At 29.8% G+C, this 21,337-nt stretch overlaps 1 protein-coding gene and 1 long non-coding RNA gene across 3 annotated transcripts in view; one reads left to right on the forward strand and one right to left on the reverse strand.

Annotated features, from left to right (window-relative positions):
• LOC147809408 (uncharacterized) overlaps nt 1–2,113 on the forward strand; it is a 67,414-nt gene extending 65,301 nt beyond the window's left edge. For both annotated transcript variants that reach the window (XR_015433738.1, XR_015433737.1), the window contains one exon: nt 1,979–2,113. This is a non-coding gene — a long non-coding RNA (uncharacterized LOC147809408). The remainder of the gene's footprint in view (nt 1–1,978) is intronic.
• The window catches only part of LOC139426413 (fatty-acid amide hydrolase 2-like), a 51,353-nt gene that overhangs the window by 1,619 nt on the left and 28,397 nt on the right, over nt 1–21,337 (reverse strand). The window contains exons 6-7 of the mRNA XM_087164045.1: nt 15,145–15,299; nt 4,428–4,523 (exon numbers count right to left, since the gene is read on the reverse strand). Of these exons, the coding sequence (XP_087020171.1) occupies nt 4,428–4,523; nt 15,145–15,299 (251 nt within the window). The remainder of the gene's footprint in view (nt 1–4,427; nt 4,524–15,144; nt 15,300–21,337) is intronic.

Genomic DNA, 21,337 nt, shown 5'->3' on the forward strand with positions numbered 1-21,337 from the left:
GGAATTAACTCTACCACTGCATATAAGTGTTTAAAACAGATGTCTAAAAGGTCAAGCTGACTACAGTAGGGACCCAACAAGTGACGAAAAACGTAAAAAGTGGCATGGAACTTAATTCATTTCCATTTATTAATTATCTCTTTAATAAGTCCTTCATAATTGCCATTATGACTTATGTTTGAGTCGTGAAGGCTTAGGGGATAGAGATTTTTCTTTCATTTAGGTGAACTGGGTTCGAATAATAGCGATTGCTGGTAGATACAAATTCGTCTTCCAACTTGCAACGACCACAGTGCTGACGTAAAATATCCTCAGTGATAGACAAATCTTGAATTAGAGTCCCCTTGTCGTCAGGCTAATCGTGAGAGGCTTTCGATTCCTCTCCATGTAATGCAATTGTGGGTTAGTTCTATCAAAAAAGTTCTCCACGAAGACAAATTTCCTAATGCTTGGTACAGGAATTCCCTTGTCTTCTGGATTGGGTTAAAAATTACCAGGTTACGGGAGTTGAACATTAGTAATCGTAATCAAGAAATTGAGTCGGATGTTCAACGACGGTTATAAATATGAAAATTATAAATGTGATTGTATGATTGAAATATATTAGTTCGTTAAAAAAAACTTCTTTACCTTTAATTGTAAACTGAAAAACACGCTATACTGTTGCTAATTATAATAAAATTTTTAACTTTATTCGTCACTACATTTTGCACTTTTAGTTGCCCGGGGCTACCGATTTCAGGTCTGTTATGTTCTAGTAGACCTGAATATTTAAATTGTAAATAGTCACTTTTTCCTCAAACCCTATGAGTCGGTGACGGATATCGATATTATTCATTATTCTTATCATTTGATAACCACTTTTTGAAAAAAAAATTATTTTTTTTGTTTGGATAAAATTATATTTTTATAAAAGAAAATACATAAATAATATTCAGCTAGACGAAGCTGATTCAACTTTTTTTTTTTGTATTCCAGTTTAGGCAGTGGGGGTGCGATTGTTCCTGTTTTTCAGTGGCGCCATCTATGGCCAGGAATTCAAGTTCTGCCACGCCATTCACACAACCACAACCCATTTATAGGGCGGATCACATTCACACACAAAGGAGAAAGGACATAGAATACACAGAGAGAGAAAGAAACATCCGTGCCTTGCTCGGGATTCGAACTCAGGATCTTTCTGATGCAAGGACAGTTTCCTGCCCCCTACACAGGCTGGTCGGCGTTTAACGCATTGACTTCATTTAAACATATTTAGGGAAGAGAAATAAACCTTCCACATGAATCTTTCTATGACAAATTGATCGATTGTGAAAAATCAAATATTTGGATGGAGACATTGGACATTTTAATGAAAATTCTGCTTCCCAGAGTATTTTTGCATTGATGTACTTTTTTTCTTAAACTATTAAAGAAACTAGAAGAGAGAATGACACGTTTTTTTTTTAAAAATTAAGTAGCCAATTTTTTTTTTTTTTTTCGAATTGACACGGGGCTTGTGGCGAGTGGTAATTTTTAGGTTCATGTTCCAAAGCTAGATAAAGGTTTTATCAAATTTCCTTTTGCTTTAAGAACTTCTACTTTAGTTCACTGCCTCCAGAAATGAAATTTTGTATCTCAAATGTCGGAGTGTATGAATGTGATAAAATAACTTAGAAAATTAGATGATTTTTTTGTTGTCGTATGCAACTTATCAATACTGATAAGAAGCTTTATTTTAAAAAGAAAAAAAACTTAACTTTTAAAAAAAAAAAATTTCGATAATGGTACTCCTTAGATAATTATAGGAACTTGAAAAGACTCTGAATAATTAATTAAGTGAAAAAGTAATTTTAAGTTTCGAATTCATATTCCTCAAAAAATTTGCAGTGAACAAAGCAATAATTAAAAAGAATTTACAGTGCTGTTTGTTGTTTTCTTATGCATCAGGTCAAGACTAACAAGCCTATTTTAAAGGGGTTCTCTTCTTGTTTTTCAGTGGCGCCATCTATGATCAAGAATTCGACTTCTGTCACACACACGTCATAGCCCATTTTACAGGAAGGACACATGCAAACACCATCCATCGATCTGCTGACAGTAATTTTTACCTGTAGATGAATTTTGGCGATCAACCTCCAATCTAGTACCCCCAGATGTATTGATTTGTAAAGGGAACTTGAAGGACTTTGTGACAACGACAGATTTAGCGTGCACCAGTCACCATTTTGTACATGGGGTGTATGAAGCTGGCGATGATCGAACGCACGACCCCACGCCCTTCCAATCAGACTACCCTGGGCTAAAAAGTTGAAAGACGCTTATGGAACATGGTCAAATGCATTATTATGAATAAAAATATAATTTTTATGAATATTTGTTACCTTTCATTCCGTTTTAATAAAATATTTTTGGTGTTAAAAAAGAACAGTGTAAAAAAGTATATCTCAAAATTACTCATAGTACAGTATTATTTTCTAACTATTTATTTATCAATCATATTAAATTATAATGATATAAAGCATCTGGAATAATTAATAAAGGCATTCATGCAAGCTTCAAGTATCAAAAACCATTTTATTCTTTATTATAGAAGAGGCAGGCAATTAAAGGGAGGGGGGGAAATATGATAAATATTTAAAAAAATAAGATAAATATTAAAAAATTCTTATTTTTTCATGACATATTTACTCAACTAATTTGCACTTGTAAAAAGTAAAGTAATTGTTTTAGAGTAGTAAAATAGCAATTAAAATGGCTTTGATAATGGGAACTCAAAAACCAGCTTCAAGAAGTTAAGAGGCATTTTGAGGAGAATAAAATAATAGTTATGTATATTTGTTTCCATTTAATTAAAATTAAAAGTCAATTTTTTGAAAAATAATTTGCATGTTTTAAGCATATTTGAAGTTTAAATTTCAAATATATATATTTTTTTTAAAAATCTGGTTTTTAAATATTTTCATCCGGAAGCACCAAATTAATCTTCACTCGATTTCTGTCATTTCTTATGTGTTTATTCACAAATCAATAAATTTGTTTTAACCCTCTCCTCTACTTTTTAACAATATAAGAAAGCAAGCAAGGAAATAATTTAAGATTACAATTTTTTATCGTTTTAAGCAAAGCTAGTATATCAAAAAGAATTTTTATGAACAAAAACAACATTCCATAGGAGCCAAATTTAATTTTTACATTTAAATTGGTAGTACAATTAATGTTTTCTTATTATTTCTTGGTCTTTCAAATTTTATTAAAATGATTTTGATCAAAACCACATATAAATGGATTAATATTTGTAAATTTGTACGATAATTATACGACATCATTTTTGAAATCTGAAGATTTTTCTGCATATAATTGTAAATCAATTTTTATTTCATTACCACTCTAGGAAATCATCCTCAAAAGGATAAAAATTGGCAAATATGCTATTCATTTTGGTATATAATAAATTTGACTGTCATAGTATATAATAGAAAACAATATAAATAGAAAGGAGAACCTCCTCGTAAATAAAATACATTAGAAGGCAGCACTCATGCATTTTAACACTAGGTTTACGGGACGCGTCATTTTGACGCAATTCCAGTTTCGTAAGGGAAATTACAAAACCCGTTTGAATTTTTATTTTATCTCTTGTAATGACTTTTATCCATTGATCGAGGTAAGTATATATTGAAGTCTATTTTCTTCAAAAGCGTTGAAATATTGAAATTCTCTTTATGGTATACACTTATCTCTACGTATATGCGTCAATCTGACGCGATCGTAATTTAGACAAAATTTTGAGTAAACATGAAAGCATTACATCAATAATAAATAAGAATGTACGGACAATACTCCGATCGGAAACTACCGTTATCCGATATCGTTATCTCAAATGAAACAAGCGATAAACAACTGTTGTCGATAAGCAATAAAAGAAATAACAAACGCAGAATGTCAGTAAATAACCACTAAGTAAACTTAGCAAATATAAATTGGCGAATTATATAATCCTACAAATTATTTAGAAATAGTGGTGGTTAAAAATCTACTAAATTTAATTTAATTTATTAAATATGTATTCGTATATATATGTATTCGTTCATGTGTCAAATTGACGTGTGTTCGTAGAGATAGGTATATAAGAAACGTCCGTAAACCTAGTGATGTATTCGTTCATGTGTCAAATTGACGTGTGTTCGTAGAGATAGGTATATAAGAAACGTCCGTAAACCTAGTGATGTATTCGTTCATGCGTCAAATTGAAAGAAACGTCCGTAAGCATAGCGATGTATTCGTTCATGCGTCAAATTGACGCGTGTTCGTAGAGATAGGTATATAAGAAACGTCCGTAAACCTAGTGTGCAGAAAAAATACATGAAAGATGATTATCATAATAATCTTAATCTCATATAATATCATAATGAATATTTTTATCATAATAATCTTTATATACTCACGGTTTTCATCGCAGTCACTATTTCGTTATCAACTCTCATAAGAACTGGGTCATCAATATTTATTTGATAAAAAATTTTCAACTTCTTGAAGTCAATCTATAGACAAAAATGAAACAGATAAAATTTTATGTTTGAATGAAGAGATATGTTGATTGTTTCATATTTCAGTTGAATTTTAAAAGTAGACAATGAAAAAAAATGTCAGCAAATTTTAGATATCTGTATTCATTAAAAGAGATAATCATAAATACAAATAAGTATTAACGGCAGAGGTGACTGTGCTTCGGATAAAGTCCGGATTTCCGGACTTTATTCCGCGATCCGGAAGTTTCCTGAAATCCAAGGTACAGAAGTTTGAAGAAATCATCGATCACATTTATGTATAAAAATTCTTGTATATTTTGTTTAAAAATATTAGAACTAGAATTTATTCTCGGCATCTCCTTCATTTTTAAATATTTTTTTAGTAGTATAATGAATGTGATTAGAGCTAAAAGTAAACTTATAAGTAATTATTCATTTAAATTATACTGCATATAATTTATTTAGAATTTCATTTTTTTAAAATATCAAACATTTAAATTTATAAGACATTAATTTTTTTAAATGCCTCATTAATGATTTTACTCACATTTTCCGGATTTTTGAGTGGGGCTCACAATCACCCCTGTAACGGGAATACAATAAATTTGAATTAGGCGTGTGATATGTTGAATACAATAAATTTTAATAAGGAGTGTGATATGTTGTGTTGTGGAGTCATGTTGTGTATAAATGCATAGTTAGTTCTACATTATATTCATCACACGAAAACAAAATGTCCAGTTTGTTCTGATAAACTTTCCACTTGGTGGTGGAGAGACTGTAAGCCTCAAAGAAATGAAGTATTCCTAAATTCACAATGGGGAACACATGTTTTGCTGCATTTATACAAGTACTTGTCTGGGTATGGGATTTTAAATCTAAAATTAATTTTGTTCTAAAAGCTGCAGATTTTAAAAAATAAAAATAAAAAAATAATTTTAAAAAAATGAACTACCCTGAATTACTTTTGATCTAATGTTCGCATTCTCACGCTTACGACTCAATCTTAATAGTTTGAGGGGTTAACTCAAATTAGGTAATTAATTAGTGCAGACGATATTTTAAGTTGCAACATCAGAATAAACATACCTTTTTTATTCCACCGATTCAGGTTTCTGAAACCCAAAATATAGGGGGTAGCCGTAATCTCGAAAAGATGGTCACCATAGTTTGATATGAAAGCACTCAAATTTTGGACTCTTTAATGCTAATTTTACTTTTTGCGTATTTTCCCATATCTCGAGACATTTTTACGCGAATTGAAGAATGTTTGCACACAATTATAAAATGTATATATCCAAAGATAATTCCATATAAAAATAAATTTTAGTAAATATTTATAATTTTTTTATTAAATATTAGTAAAAAATTTGAATAGTTTGAACAATTTTTCATATCATTTTAAAGTATTTAATTTTATATCGCAAAATACAAAATTTGAGCGAGACCGGTTGCATAGTTTCCGAGAAATCGAATTTTAAAGAAGTCGTATATATAAAATTCCATTAGTCAGAAACCATTTGTAGCATATCTACCACTACAAAAATACAATCCTAATTCACTAGTATAAGACAGGTTAAAACAAGAGGTACTTTTTCATAAATAAAGGTTGACATTATCGATACCTAGTAGCCCATTATTAATAATAAATGAATAAATAAACGTTTACACTAGAAATAGAATTTTTTGCCGATTTTTTCCTCAGCTAAAAACTACAAAATTGCAGTGAATCCCTTCATGCCACATCTACACGTAAATAGTTTCAGTAGGATTAAAAACAATTACTTAAATTGAGGTTAGTAAAATTAATGAGTTTATGAGAAAAAAAATAATTTTCATTTTATGATCCTGGACAAAAACATTTTTTTTTTAATTTTATAAATTTCATGGTTTTTTTCACTATAAGTTCACACAGGGTTCCCGCGTGACAAGTAAATTTTAAAAAAGTGGTTACGGATATTAAACAAATGTCGCTAATTTAAATTTTGCTTAACTACCACTAAAAATTGTTTTCCGAAGAAAATATGTATGCATGAAAATCCCACCTTCTAAATCACTTTGATTCCTTTTTAGCTTATTAAAGCAAAGTGCTTGACGCATTCATAAATTGTTAATTTAAGTCGCTAATTTAAATTTTCATAACTACCACTAAAAATTGTTTTCCAAAGAAAATATGTATGCATGAAAATCCCGCTTACTCAAGCAAAGTGCTTGACACATTCATAAAAGCAACTCCACTGCCTGCTTACCTCAATGCTCAACCAAAACAGTGTTAGAATTCCAGATGAAAGGGATAGGGATCGCTTTGCGGCCCAGCCCTATTGAAAAAAATTCGCAAAACCAGTAACAATGATACCAGAACCAGTATAACTATACCAGAAATTTAAAACCTGGTATGAAACTATACTGGAAATTTTAAAACCTGGTAAGGCACCATACTGGAAATTTTAAAACCAGTATAGCCCCATACTGGAAAGTTTAAAACTAGTATGACGCCACACTAGAAATTTTAAAACCAGTATGTAACATACTGGAAATTTTTAAACCAGATTTCAAATATATAGGAGAGTGTGAAACCAGTATAATATCGTACTGGAAATTTTGATACCAGTTTTTAAACATGATGGAAATTTCGAAACCAGTTAGAATCCATGCTGGAAATTTTGAAGTAGTTTTAAAATATACTAACTTAAATTCTTCGAAAGTGCATATTTTTTCGGAAATCTAACAGGTTTCGACATTTTCAAACTAGCTTACTTCTTCAATAATTTATTATTTTATAAAGACTTCGTTTTTTTTTTCTTGATTACATACTAATTTCCAATAATTAATATCTTAGATTTTTATAAGAACTCTATTAAGAGTGGAAGAAATATATTAAGAGTGGTGAAAACGTACACTTTCTATGTACATCAATTTTTTAAAAAAATGCATATTTAAAATTATTAAAATCATTTTATAATTTTGGAGCGAAGGGAGTTTTTGAGTTAGATTTTTACACATTTTAATTATTTTAAAATCTAAGTCATCTTAGTAAAATCTAGTTATTTAAATTAAAGTAATTTTATAATAAAAGTAATTAAACAATAAAACTTTTTTTAATTTGTTTATTCTTTATTTACTTACTTATTTTTTTATTTACAAAAATTATTTTAATCAAAGTCATGATGAGAAAAGAATATTATTAATTGCATCACTTTAAATTTTATTATAAGTTGTTGTTAATTTTTTTATTGAATTTATACTAAACTAGAACTATGTTGCTCCCAATCGAAACAAATTTATCAATTCGCAAAATAAATTATTTAGTTTAGGTTTCGACGACTTGGTAAAAAAAAGAAATATGTTTACATAAATTAAAAATTGTTATAAAATCTTAAAAACTTTTTACCTTAACCAAACTTAAATCTCTCCTTCATAAATTTATAAATTTCAATCCGTTTTTGAAATTTGTAGTTTAAATCATAAAACAAAATAAACTTTTATGAAATAAATAAATAAATTTGTATTGTAACACTATAATTAATTTAAATCAATTGAAAAGAGTGATTAATGCAGAAACGAAAGGGAATCACGCAAAGACGAGAATCGAACTTAGTCGTTCGTTAAATATATATAAAGCTACCCACTTTCCTAATTTATCAGTTTTTTCAGTTCGTTCCGTTCTCAGTGTGAACTTCAGCCAATCACATTTCTTCAAACTTTGTTTACATTTGTCCTAATTATGGATGCCTCATGGTAATTCTTGGCGCTATATTTTAGTAAGTGTATTTTTGTCTTTATTTCTTGCTTTTATTTACATATTCTTTATTTACATATTTTCTAGTTACAGAAATGTTAAAACGTATACTTAAGCAGTATTTATAGATTAAGTAATCAAGACATATTATATTATTCTTGAATTATTACTGCATGTGCTTGCATTAGGATTACGACTTAACTCGCTTGAGAAGAAAATATTTTTAATGTTTTTTTTTTCTTCCTGCATTTCTTAATGAGACTTTATTAGAAACACTTTGTTCACATGTTATTTACATAAATTCTCATTATTATCATGTGATCACCGTTATTAACAAATTAATTATTTGTTAAGTTGTATATAATATTTTTAAACTTTGAATTATTTTATAATTGCAAATTATTTTGTTATTTTTAATGTTTAATTTTATTTTAAAAATTTTAATCATGTAATTTAAATTATATTTTATTAACTGTTGGTACCCTGAAGTTTCAGTAAATCTAAAAAAGCGTTTTACAAATAAAGCAGTTGATACTTAAAAGTTTCATATTAATTACTTAATAGCTTGCATATATTTTGTTTACTATTATATAATTTCTAAATAAATTTTTTCTTTCAGAAATGATTTGGAAAACTTTATTAATTCCTTGTAATTTCCATTGAGGTATGTTTTCTAGTTCTTTCATATTCAACATGCACATTATTATTGAAATTGTTTTTTTAATTTGATGGTTATTTTATACTTTATAAATCTACAATTGGGGATATTTCAGTGTCAGGATCTGTTGTGCCGGCTACAACTGTCAAGACGCTAAAAGGATTTTAAGCTTGCTAATTATATTTTTATTTATATATATATATTTTTTTAAAAAAAAGACAAGTAGAGATTCGCCTGGGGTGGGTGCAAATTATACTCTTTAAAGTGGTCCTCTTTTTTAATGTTTTTGTTTTAATTTCTCTCAGACTGCTACCCGGAAGTTGCGGTGATGTGTTTTAAGTATTGGCTGAGTCTCCAGAATTCTGAAAGTGTTCGTTGGCAGCCCTGCATTCATTATATTCATATCTTGGTTCATAAAAGTGATACAGTGTTTTAAAGATATTCAGTTTGTTAATAAATTGAAGTAGTGGAAAATTTTTGTAAGTTTTCGTATCATAGTTACAAATAAATAGAACTGAATGCTTCCTTAATTTTAATGAATGTAAAAAGTATATGCAAATTTATTTCTGAGTTCAGCCACTGAATAGTTACATTTTTAACTTTACGTTCAAGTTTTGTTTGTTTAAACCCGTTAATGTTCTTTGTCTTAATAATACATTTAAATGCTAAGCTTTAGAGGAAGTTATGAGCTGAACTGTTTAAAAACTATTATATTGAAATTATAATGGTAAAAAGTTACTTCAGATCATTCATACTTTAATCTTTGCATAGAGTCACTATGAAAAGTTGGTTGGTAATGTGCTTCTGTGATGTGGGTGCTGGTGATTTCTTTTGAGTTGTCAACAAAATTGGGTAGTATGAGCGATACCTATGTCAGACATTAACTTCCCTTTATTTGAAATAAATCTCTTTCAAATTACACAAAAATAATAAAATTTGGTAGACCATTATTTTTTCTTACTAGGGTGCGGAAAATTTTGCAGTTCAAATCTTGAATTTTATAATTTGATCTACGTTTAAATTGGACAGTTGATAAATTGAGTATATTTGTAATTGATTAGTATAGTAGGTGGTTGAAAAATAAGTAGTATTTGCAATTGTATTTCTCATACTTAATAATTATTCTGAAAAATTGTTTTACTGTATAAATTTGTCTATATAATTTGGATAATTGTTTATTCGTAATATAAATAAATGTTTTAAAATCTTCTATTTATTTACAGTCTGTGTGTTTCAATAGCTAATCTTTAAATTAACATCATACAGTGTTCGAAATTTTAGTACTTATTTTTTTTAAATTTTCTGCAACCTTTTAGTATCAAATTAATTCTCATCTTGCAAATTAATACTTCTTAATTTTGTTTAAAATATATGTTATACTTATTTTGAACAAGAGTATGGTATAATGTTTCAAGAACTTAATTATTAGGTTAAATATTGAGTCTAATTTCTTGTATGTGTTGTGTGTGTTACACTACACAATAGATTTTTTTTTAAATGTATGATTGAACAGTTCCTGAATATTCGTAACATTATTTATATACGCACATATTTTATTTGAATTTTTGTAAGAATCGTATATAATTTGAATTGTATGAAATCTGTTTTTTGTGCATTCTGAATCTTTGCCTAAGTTATTTACACCTGTAACAGCTAGTTTTTGAGTTTTTAAAAAGCATAAAAGTTAAGTAAGTGTAATACAGTACCCTATTAATATAAATACTATTATTATTATTTTTTTAAAAAGTATAATGCTTTTCTAATTTTAATCAGTTTATATCAGCTGAAAAATATATGAATCCTATTTGTGTAATGGTAAAATTTATCATAATCATATGAAAAACTTAACACAATTAAGCTTTCAGTTAATATAACTTTAACTGACATTTTTAAGATTTTTCGTTGCCTATTTATTTATTAACATGATGTAAGAAAAGTTTAAAGCTTGAAAAATTCTTTACTATTTGTATTCGTTTAATAATTCGTGCTGTCAATTTAATAGTTAGGAAAAAGTATACAAATGCCAAAAATGTCTTATGGAATTAACACTGCAATCTGAAATATTAACTTAATTAAATTAGCACTGTAATCTAAAATTTAGTATAAAAGGGTAAAGCATAATATTAAAAGAAAAAGCATACAATATTAAAAATGAGATCTTGTGAAATTGCTGTTTAGTTTGCACTTTCTGTTTATTCAAAATTTGTTTATATTAGGAACTCTAAATGGAGACATTGTTGCTGGCTCTTATTTGATGAAGCTAGAAAGATAGTTCATTACATTAAAGAAACGTCTGAGGGATCCAGAAAACCACCAGCTAGACATCAAAGAGACTTGAAAATTGAGCTTTTAAGCCACTTCACATTATTGAAACTACAACTCATTTCATTTGATTATAAAAAGATTAACATTTTTTAGGCTATTGTGGTAATGTTTTTATATCAATTTAGTAATTGTGTAATTCTTATATGGGTCATTCTCACGAAAACTGTCATTTTTCAGTTCATACAATCCCAAAAAAGTAAAGTGAATAAAAAGCTCTGAAACTTTTTATATAAATAGAAATATGTAATGGCATTATAAAGAAGGTATATATCCTATAAATTATACTTAATATTTAAATTAATTAATTTTTTAAATAATTAATTTATAATTAATTAATTTATAATAATTAATTAATTAATTTAATAAATTAATTTATTAATTTTTTAATTTATTTTTCAAATTAATTAATAAGTAAATTAATTATTTTTCACTATTTAAAAAGTGAGGGAATGACACTAATAGTGAGAGAATGATATTTTATTTTAATACATGCTTTTATCTAAGTTACATCTACCTAAAGTTTGAAAATGATAACATACTAAGTATATCTAATATTTATTATAATTTAGTCTTATATATTTAATAGTTTTTACAGGTTTGGGAAATAAAATTGGCTGGCACGATTGAACAAAAAAATATTTAATAATATACTCATCTTGAATCATTCCCTCACTTCAGCGTCATTCCCTCACGTTATACACTAGTGAGGGAATGACGAATTCAATAAAATTTAAAAATAACACTTAGGCCTAATTAATTTCTGAAGTCAATCACAAAAAATTATATTCATACAAGAAAGCAACATATAATTATCCACTTTCTCGATGAAGTTGTATTTTATTTTACTCTAAAAAATGACATGAGGGAATGACAAATGTAAAAAATTTTACCTGGTTTGATTCATTTAAATTTATTCCACAGCAAAGCTTCTTTAAGCTGAAGATAGAAACATACTGCAATTTTGTTCTATGATGCAAGTTGTTAACTTCTGAAGTTTTTATTAAAATATTTTTATTTTAAGAAGATTGCAGGTGATAAGAACATTGTCGTGAGGGAATGACGCGAAACACTAGGGACAAAGTTTAAAATAGTGCTGTGTTAATATTTTTATCAGAAATTAAATTTTAAATTGATTTTCTGAATTCTACATTTCAGTATTCTGAAATAAAAAACACGAATTTGTAAAAAAAAAAAAAATTATTTCGGAAACAATTTTTTTCTTTTTTTAAATCAGCAGTGGGGACAAGTGAGGGAATGACATATTGGTATATTTTAATTGCCTAAAATAAATAAAAAATCAAAATTGATAATTTTATTTTTATTCTTTTGTTAGCTTGCATTCTGAAGGACACTTTCCCTGAATTTTTTTTTTTCGTAAGCTGTAAAACAAACATAAAATATACTGGGGACATGAAAATGACTGTTTTTGTGAGAATGACCCATATCTTATTGAAGACAGTGTTTAAATTATGTCATATCCAATGTTTAAATTTTTTAATATTGTGTTGTGTGTTTTTATTCAGTATATATATTAATTATTACTTGTTGAGTTCACAACAATTGTGAAATAAGAAAAGCTTTCAAAAATTTAGGGCTTATTTTATTATTTATGAACATGTGTCGTTATATAAATGATTCGCTCTCGAGATTAAATTTTTGTAGACGATAACTTTTTTTTCCTAATTTAATTTTCAGATATTATGCGTTAAGTAAATTATCATAAAAATTAAATACTTCAAATAGAAAATGACTATATCAAATTGTGCTTTAAATCAAGGAATCTTTAGAAAAATGTCAATAGAAGAATGACAGAGTAAAATAATTCAAAATTTTTATTTATATTAGTTAATAACTTGTGTCATTTAAGCTTTCATTTGTAGCTATAATTACTACTCTAACCACTATTACGTTTGAATGATTAAAGGTGACTATAATTTAAATTTCAAATATATCTAAAATTAAATTGGTTTGTGTTTAAATCTATAGTAGCAAGCAAGTACATTGATCAAAATGTAACATAACTATATAATTATATTTTACAAATCCTGATTTCAAAGTAAATGAACAGTGTCAAATTAGATTCATTTCAAATATTTTTGGCGGCATTTCGAACATTATATGCTATATGTGTTATTTGCATTTAATTTTATTTATCAATTACAAATATAAACCGAAGTTAATTGATTTATATGAAATCATAATTTTATAATTAGATTGTTTACATTTATAGATATATACACTTCACACGGTCTCCTTATTGTGCATATGAATTTGCATTTGTCAAACATTTCCGAGGCTTATTTAACAAAATTTTTTTTGTCATTTCAAAAGATATGAAAATTAAAAAATAAGATTTTGACTTATTTTAGTCAATTTTTGGTATTCATTACATAATATTTCTAATACCCAATCAATTTTCATAAAATCTGAAGAATGCATTTACACTTTTCTGCATGTTGCTGCAAAACATTTTTTGTGTAGTATTTTAGATTCAAATATTATTGACAATTATTTCTAATACATAAATTATTAAAAAAAATTACATTAACTGTGTAGAAGTTTAAAAAAAAACAGTTTATTTGATTTTTATTAACCTAATGCAAACTATAGCTTTTGACAAAGTGTGAATTGATGTTTCATAGGGGATGTTTTATTTCCCTGTATGAACCAGGTAACTTTATTTATTTACTCGTATCAATGTTTTATTTTCCCATTCAGCGCAGTTCACTAACCTTCCTGTATGAAACTGTAGTACTTCACTATACTTGTGTTAAAAATAAATAGTTACATCATCCCAGTTTACTGGGTGCAGTACACTAGTGATACTGGGTTCGATATCATACTGGAATAAATTTTATACCAGCTTATGAAACACCGGTTCCGGTAAGATACTGGTTCCAGTATCATACTGGGATCAATTTGATACTGGTTTATGAAACACCGGTTCCGGTATGATACTGGTTCCAGTATCATACTAGGATTAATTTGATACTGGTTTATGAAACCCCGGTTCCGGTATGATACTGGTTCCAGTATCATACTGGGATCAATTTGATACCGGTTTATGAAACACCGGTTCCGGTATGGTACTGGGATTGGTATTATACTGGATCCAGTATCATACCGGAACCGGTGTTTCATAAACCGGTATAAAATTTTTTGTACTGGGAATTTTTTCCAATAGGGAGGTCATCACCTCCTACATCAAAAAGCCTCCACACGGTCTTTTATAAGTAGTCCACGCAGACTGTTTAAAAAGTGAACCAGTTGTGCTCATGAACCCAAAACCTTTTATAAAAGTAATAGAGAGAAATTTATCTTATATATTTGAGAATTGAATCTGTAGTGGTTGACAAGTGAATAAGGCAAACCAGTAATATTCATATATAAAATAAATTTTTAGTCACATATTTACGACCACTTTCTTATTTTAACTATATTCTGTATTAAATGACTCGTACAGTAAGTGGATATCCTTCACAGTGGTCTGATCGGACGACCTGCTTTCAGTTATAGGAGGCGTTGGCTTACCTCAATGCTCAACCAAAACAGCGCTAAAATTCCATATGAAAGGGATAGGAGTCGCTTTGCGGCCCAGGTGCCCAATAAAATCAAAACACTAGGACTAGGACCTTCTAAATCACTTAACGACAAAGTTGTATGTTAAAATAAGAAATATCTTCTGGCGTTAAACTAAATTTACTACCACTGCTAAAATCTTTCAAGGTCCACAGGAATTTAGTTAGAAATAGAGGAATTTAGTTCACAGTTAGTAGCTGATAATTTAGAAAACAATGGCGATGGTGAACGCAGGTAACTCAATATTCAATTTGCTGTGATAATAATGAGTGTGTTATAATGTAGCGTGTCACATAATATCCAGTAATAAACTGAGGAAATAATTTCCTTACTTTACGCTCGATCTCACGTTTCTCTGTGCTGTTCGTAGCCAGAATTTTCATAATCGGTACAAGGTCTTCTACATATCTGCACATTGGTCCAGTTTCGAGAAATTTTGAGGTTTCTTCAGTTGGATTTATAATACATCCTCCATTCGGAACTAAACCTAAAATATTCCAAAACTGTTATCAAAAAGAGAAATTTGTGCGCAACCGAAAATCCTGTTCTCATAACACTGAAAAAAATTGCATAATTTTAAGTCACATTTATAAAATGTTTGCTAAATTTATGAATCAAATTTTTTTCTTAAAAAAAAAACCTCTTTAACACATTTCTACTAGATAAATTCTGTTTAAGATTTCATTGCTTTTAACCAAACAATATTCTTAACAGTAATACTTGAAATGGTAATATTTTTATTAAAAATAAACTACAAAAATTCTTTTCAATTTAAATATTAGTATATAGTCGCCATTTACTGAGGATTCTCCTTAGTTTCCAGAAAATATTTTCCTAGTAGAAAAGGTAATGTATTTATAATTCAATAAATTAGAATTGAAAGAATGTAATTTATCACTTAACATAAGTATATACACCGAAGAGCCATTACATTTTGACCACCCTGCTAACAATATGTAGGACCACCTTTAACCCTCAAAACTGCTAGCACCCGCCGTGGCATTGATTCCACAAGGTACTGATAGGTAGTTTGAGGTACCAGGTACCAAGCACTCAGCAACTGGTCCTGCAATTCCTTCACATTGCGAGAGGGAAGCGTGGTAGCACGGATTTGGTTTTCCAAGTAGGACCACAAATGCTCCATTAGATTAAGGTCAGGTGAATTTGAGGGCTAAGACATGACTTGAAAGTAACTGGAATGTTCCTCGAACCAATCTATGACGATTCGACCCTTTTGACACTGTGCATTATCCTGTTGGTAAACACCATCCCCCGCAGGAAAAACTGTTGCCATGAATGGGTGAACCTGGTCTGCAACTATGTTCAAGTAGCTTACAGACGTCAGGGATTGTTCTATGAGGATTATGGGTCCTAATGTGCCCCATGAAAACATTGTTCCTGGGCGAGAAACCATGAACACCTGGGCGAGCCCATTGTTAGATGGAGGGTGGTCATAATGTAATGGCTCTTCGGTGTATACTTCCTTTTCAGAAAAGAAGTCGGAACACTGTGAATCATGTTTCTTACCTGTTTACCTTCGAGTGTCCAGCATATGGAGAAATATAACATACTCGTTCTTCAACTTCATTGCATTCTCACATCTACAGGTACTAGTCACTACTTCCTTACGGAGGTAACCTCACTGACCAGGTACTCCATCTCACCTTCTACTAGTTTCCTCTCCGGACAAGGAATAAATATTTTCGAGTAGTAGTCTTTTAATGTATGATTCTGGGCAATAGTGAATTCGATTTATGGGATTTTTACTCACCACCTTCTAAATAGTTCAAAGACTTATCCGATAGACAACTTCATTGAAGTTAAGAGATGTTAAACCTTATAAACTGGCTGCAAAATTAACCAAAAATCTGAAATTTTAGCTAAAGTAGTTCTCAACCGTGTTATCCTATCCAGAGCAGTTGACATCCACTCAAGCGAGAACTTATAAAACACAAAAGCTAAAGACCGAAATTTTTTTACAGCAATGGATAAATAATTGTTAGTTAACACGTTGAGCTCCAAGCTAATTTTACATGTCTTTACAACGGTAAATAACTACAAACTAAAATTGCAAATATGAGACGGATTTTGCTAGTTTTTGAAAGGTTTACACGACGTATCTGAAAAAAGTGGTGAAATATATAAGCCTACGAATTGTTTAGAAAAAGTGGTGGATGAAAACCTAGTAAACTGAATTTATTAAACCAAGAATCACAATAATTAAGTAAATTTTGAATGCATTTTCTGCAATTCCATAAAAGAGTGTAAATTTTATAGTTCTATATCATGCTATACGCTGTCAGTCAGCTGTTTTTCGTGACCTATGTGAAAGGTCAGTGTCAACCACCGTGGTTGACGCAGCCTAAATGTAACTTCAGTGTCAGCCACCGGTGGTTGACGCGGCCTAAATGTAATTTCAGTGTCAGCCACCGGTGGTTGACGCGGCCTAAATGGAAAGACCAGTGTCAGCAACCGATGGCCGACACGGCGCTCAACGTGTTAAAGAATAAAAAATTCTTAAAAATACTTATCCTTTCAGGTACAATATAGACAGTCTGACAACATGAATTCAATAAATATTACAAATTATTAAAATGTAAAACTAATTGCTTTTAATCACTATTCTAAAAAGAACAAAGAGCTAAAGCATGTTTCTTCACTTAGAATGTGCTGTCTTAGGTCACAGTTGCGTAATGCCTTGCCTGACCAAACTTTTAGCAGAAATTTTCCGTTCAGAAATGAGTTAAAATTGTAGAAACTTTCAATGCAAGACTATGAAAAAAATTTTCGTTGTAATTTAAAATGGTTCAATCAACAAGGAGAATTTCAACTGTGTAGTTTTATTTTAGCTGGCAGTAGGTATCAGCTAACATAATTTTTTTAACTTCTAACTTAACAGTTAATGATTCTTAAAGTTATTATTGAATCATGAAATTTTTTATTTGATCAATTTCTTCCTAATTTTTTCCAGACACTATTGTGATTTTTAGCTTTTCAGTCTCAAAGTTTTTACACGGTAAAGAACATTGTGACGGAACACAAAAAATAGTAAGAACAAATTCACATACGCACAAGAAAAAAAAACAATCAATTATGCATTTACTTTTGTACAAATTAGAATTTTGAAAAAAATTCTCATTTAGTTCATAAATATATATGACCCTTTCAGCATGTCAAGTTTAAACTCTGTCGTTGCATTTCTGCGTCTTGTAAAGGGGCCCGTTTGGTATGCGCTCCTACGAGTTTAACACTTAATAATTCCTGAACTTATTATTGAATGATTATTTTTTTATTCCTTCGTTATCCCTTCATTAATACTCTTTCAATTTCCTAGTTCGTTCTTAACCCTTTCGCGCCTAACGGGACACATACGTCCTATGCAAATTTCAAAAAAAATCTTTTGGGACAGAAACGCTTCTCTGTCTAATGGGGAGACTTTCCCACCAGTCCTGCCAATATTCTTAAAGGTATTTTCATTCACAGAACATAGATGGCACTACCGTGCATAATGCTGCCCTACTCATAGTTTATGCTACCAAAATTGTTCTGTTATTAAAAAAAAACTCGTCGCGAAAGAGTTAAGTCTTATAGTACTTGCGCATCAAAACAAAATGCAACATTAAATTGAACAAATGAAGCAGCGGCGGCTCTTACAACTTTTTAACGTAGAGAGATTTAAAATGTTTTCAAAATCAAATAAAAATTTCACTAACAACTATTGTCTCGTAACTTCACTTATTGGAATGAGGAAAGAAAAGCGTTTTTAACTAAAACCTCGTGATGCCAACTTTTAATTTATATTCAAATTTTTCTAAAAAAATTATATCATCCTAAACGTGTTGAGTTTGTTGCACTTAACGCTATTCCAAATCAGTGGCGATTAACCCCTTGGGGACCGGGTGATTCAGACAAGCATTCGTACAAAATCAGAATCAGGATGTAATTAAATAAAAAACGGTAACTTAAATATAGTCGTTTCTAATTTGACAGACTTACTTTGCTTTTACTTTAACCCTTTCGCGCTGACTGTCACAAATAAGTGCCAGCATAAAACCGTATCAACCAGGGTAGAAAGATAAAACTAGTAATCAAAGTAATTCTTTAGCAGTTTATTTGTGGGCGGAGTTAAAATTGCTTGATTTATTTAATTCACCATTACTTTGTTCAAAATAAAAGTATTTAGTTATACTTTGAATTAACATTGATTACATATATGATTAAACCATAGATTCTCAACCTTTTTAACGTTGCCGCCCCCTTAATAAGCAAAAAACATATCAACGCCCCCCTTTGCAATAATCCAGTTATTTAGAGCATGAGGACGGGGGGGCGGGGTGCTGAATTATAAGATGCATTTTAGGCAATTTTTTAAGTAAATTTGCATGTTTTTTTTTAAAAAAAAAAATTTAATGTGTACGTTAACTCTATAATTTTCTTCCGGCAAGTAATCGCAGTCTATTTGTCATAATAAAAATAAATACGGTAATGAAAAAAAAAGTTTAACAAAGAAAACTATGCTTAAAAAGAGTCACTTTTTCTTAATTAGATAATTAAAAAACACCCAAAAATAAAAGCAGTATTAACGAAACAATCAAGTTACTATGTCAGTGGAATGATTGTACTTGATGGTTCATAGCTAATTTCTTAACGTTCGGTTCAGTATTTTTACTGAGGTGAAGACGCAAGTCCCCTCGTTGCATGATTTCGAGTATATTTCTCTTTTTTGTGACTTGATCCATAACAGCACTGAATCCACGTTCGACGAAGTCAGAGAAAGGGAAGGAAATTAAAAATAATTTTGAAAATAAGAATGAATTTTGACAGTCCAGAGTAGAGGCGACTGATGTTACCTTGAAGCCAAAATTGTGTGAGTTATCACCATTTCAAAGCTTCATTAGTTGAAAGTTTGCCCGATTCCTCCTGAATCTGAACCTCTTCTGTTTCAATCTTCAAAAAAGGGTTCATAACCCATTGAAGGACTTCCAGAACAAAACATATTTATAACGGTAAGTCCATGTGCAAAGAGTCAAGGTGTTAACTATATTCTTGTGTATCATCAGAGAAAATTTCGCCATTCTTTTCAAGATACGATAAGATTTGAAATTGGTTGAACTCATTCCTACCAAATTTCTGCTTCCAAAAAAAAGTTTAGAAATGCAGAAATAACTGATTTCGTAGGGATCAAATTGAGTTTGTCACCTTGTAGTTGCAAATTAACGCCATTAAATTTTGCAAATAAATCCACCAACGTCTATCTTAAATTCTAGCAATCTGTCTCTCAGAGCTACATTCTGTCTACGAGGAACTCAAGCACAGAGTTGAAAAGATTCAAAAACCCATTGAGACAAGGCTCCTTTGGAAAGCCAGCGAATCACGGTGTAGTAGCAAACGATATTCTTCATAGTTTTTCTTAAACAGCTGTCTGAGTAATCAATCGTTGAGAACATTACTGCGAATTTTGTTCGCAGCAAATATGACATATTGCAATGACTGATACAAACGGTCGCTGAGATTGTTTCTTACTAAATACTGTCTGTGAATCACGCAGTGAACTGCTAAAATATCTGGTACCACCCTCTTCAAAACGGCGAACAACCCACCATGCCGACCCACAGGGATATTTTTGATTAAATCGGATGAGGCTGGATAGTGTAAAACTGTTCCTAAAACTTCCTTAACAGCGGCAGTATCAATTCTTTACCGATGGTATGACATTTCTCAGATTTAGCAATTAATTTTGATATATCATAAGAACTTATCAAACCATCATCGCATTTTTGTGATTAGGTTGTTAGTAAGCCAGAGGCCAAAGGTGCCTTCAAAAACTTGTCTTTGATGTTCGTGAAAAATGACAAATCCTTATTTTGCTTGTGAGAATGAATATTTTGCAAATGCTTCTGCTAACGGGAAGGCTCCATTGTCTCATTATATTAAACTTTGTTATAAAATAAATTCATGGGTAGTTGAGAGTTCGACAGCGATTGAACAAATCTAAACTTCACGTACGTGGCACTGTATGGAATATACTTCTTTATGTTAACCGACATTGTTGGTGGACGCAAAATACAAATGAAAGAAAATCAACTGTTTTTTTCAAATTAATAAATAATTTACGATTAAGAGCTAATTCACAAACGTACCTGGCCAAATAAACAATGAAATCGAATCGAAACTGGATAAAAAACTGCTAGGAAGCAAACTAAACCATCATAAGAAACACTGGTCAAATCGAACATTTTTACAAAAAGTGCGTGCACTTTAATTTTCCCCAAATGGCTTGAATGTCAGAGGCAAAAACTACTGACTCATGCGCTGTGCTGTGGTGATTCGGATCGGAGAATATGTGTTGCATAAGTTCGTTTTACTGCTGGTACTAATGTTGTATCAGATAATCTAAATTTATTATATTAATTTAATCTTTTTTTCCTTATCATTAATTTCAGATTAATTTTATTTACTAAATGATTCTTAATTTAATAATTTTATTTGGGAGTATTAAAATTAGATTTGAATAACATAACCTGC

Source organism: Parasteatoda tepidariorum, chromosome 5, assembly GCF_982258835.1.
Source record: "Parasteatoda tepidariorum strain Cologne lab strain chromosome 5, Ptep-v5.0, whole genome shotgun sequence".
Lineage (NCBI taxonomy): Eukaryota > Metazoa > Arthropoda > Arachnida > Araneae > Theridiidae > Parasteatoda > Parasteatoda tepidariorum.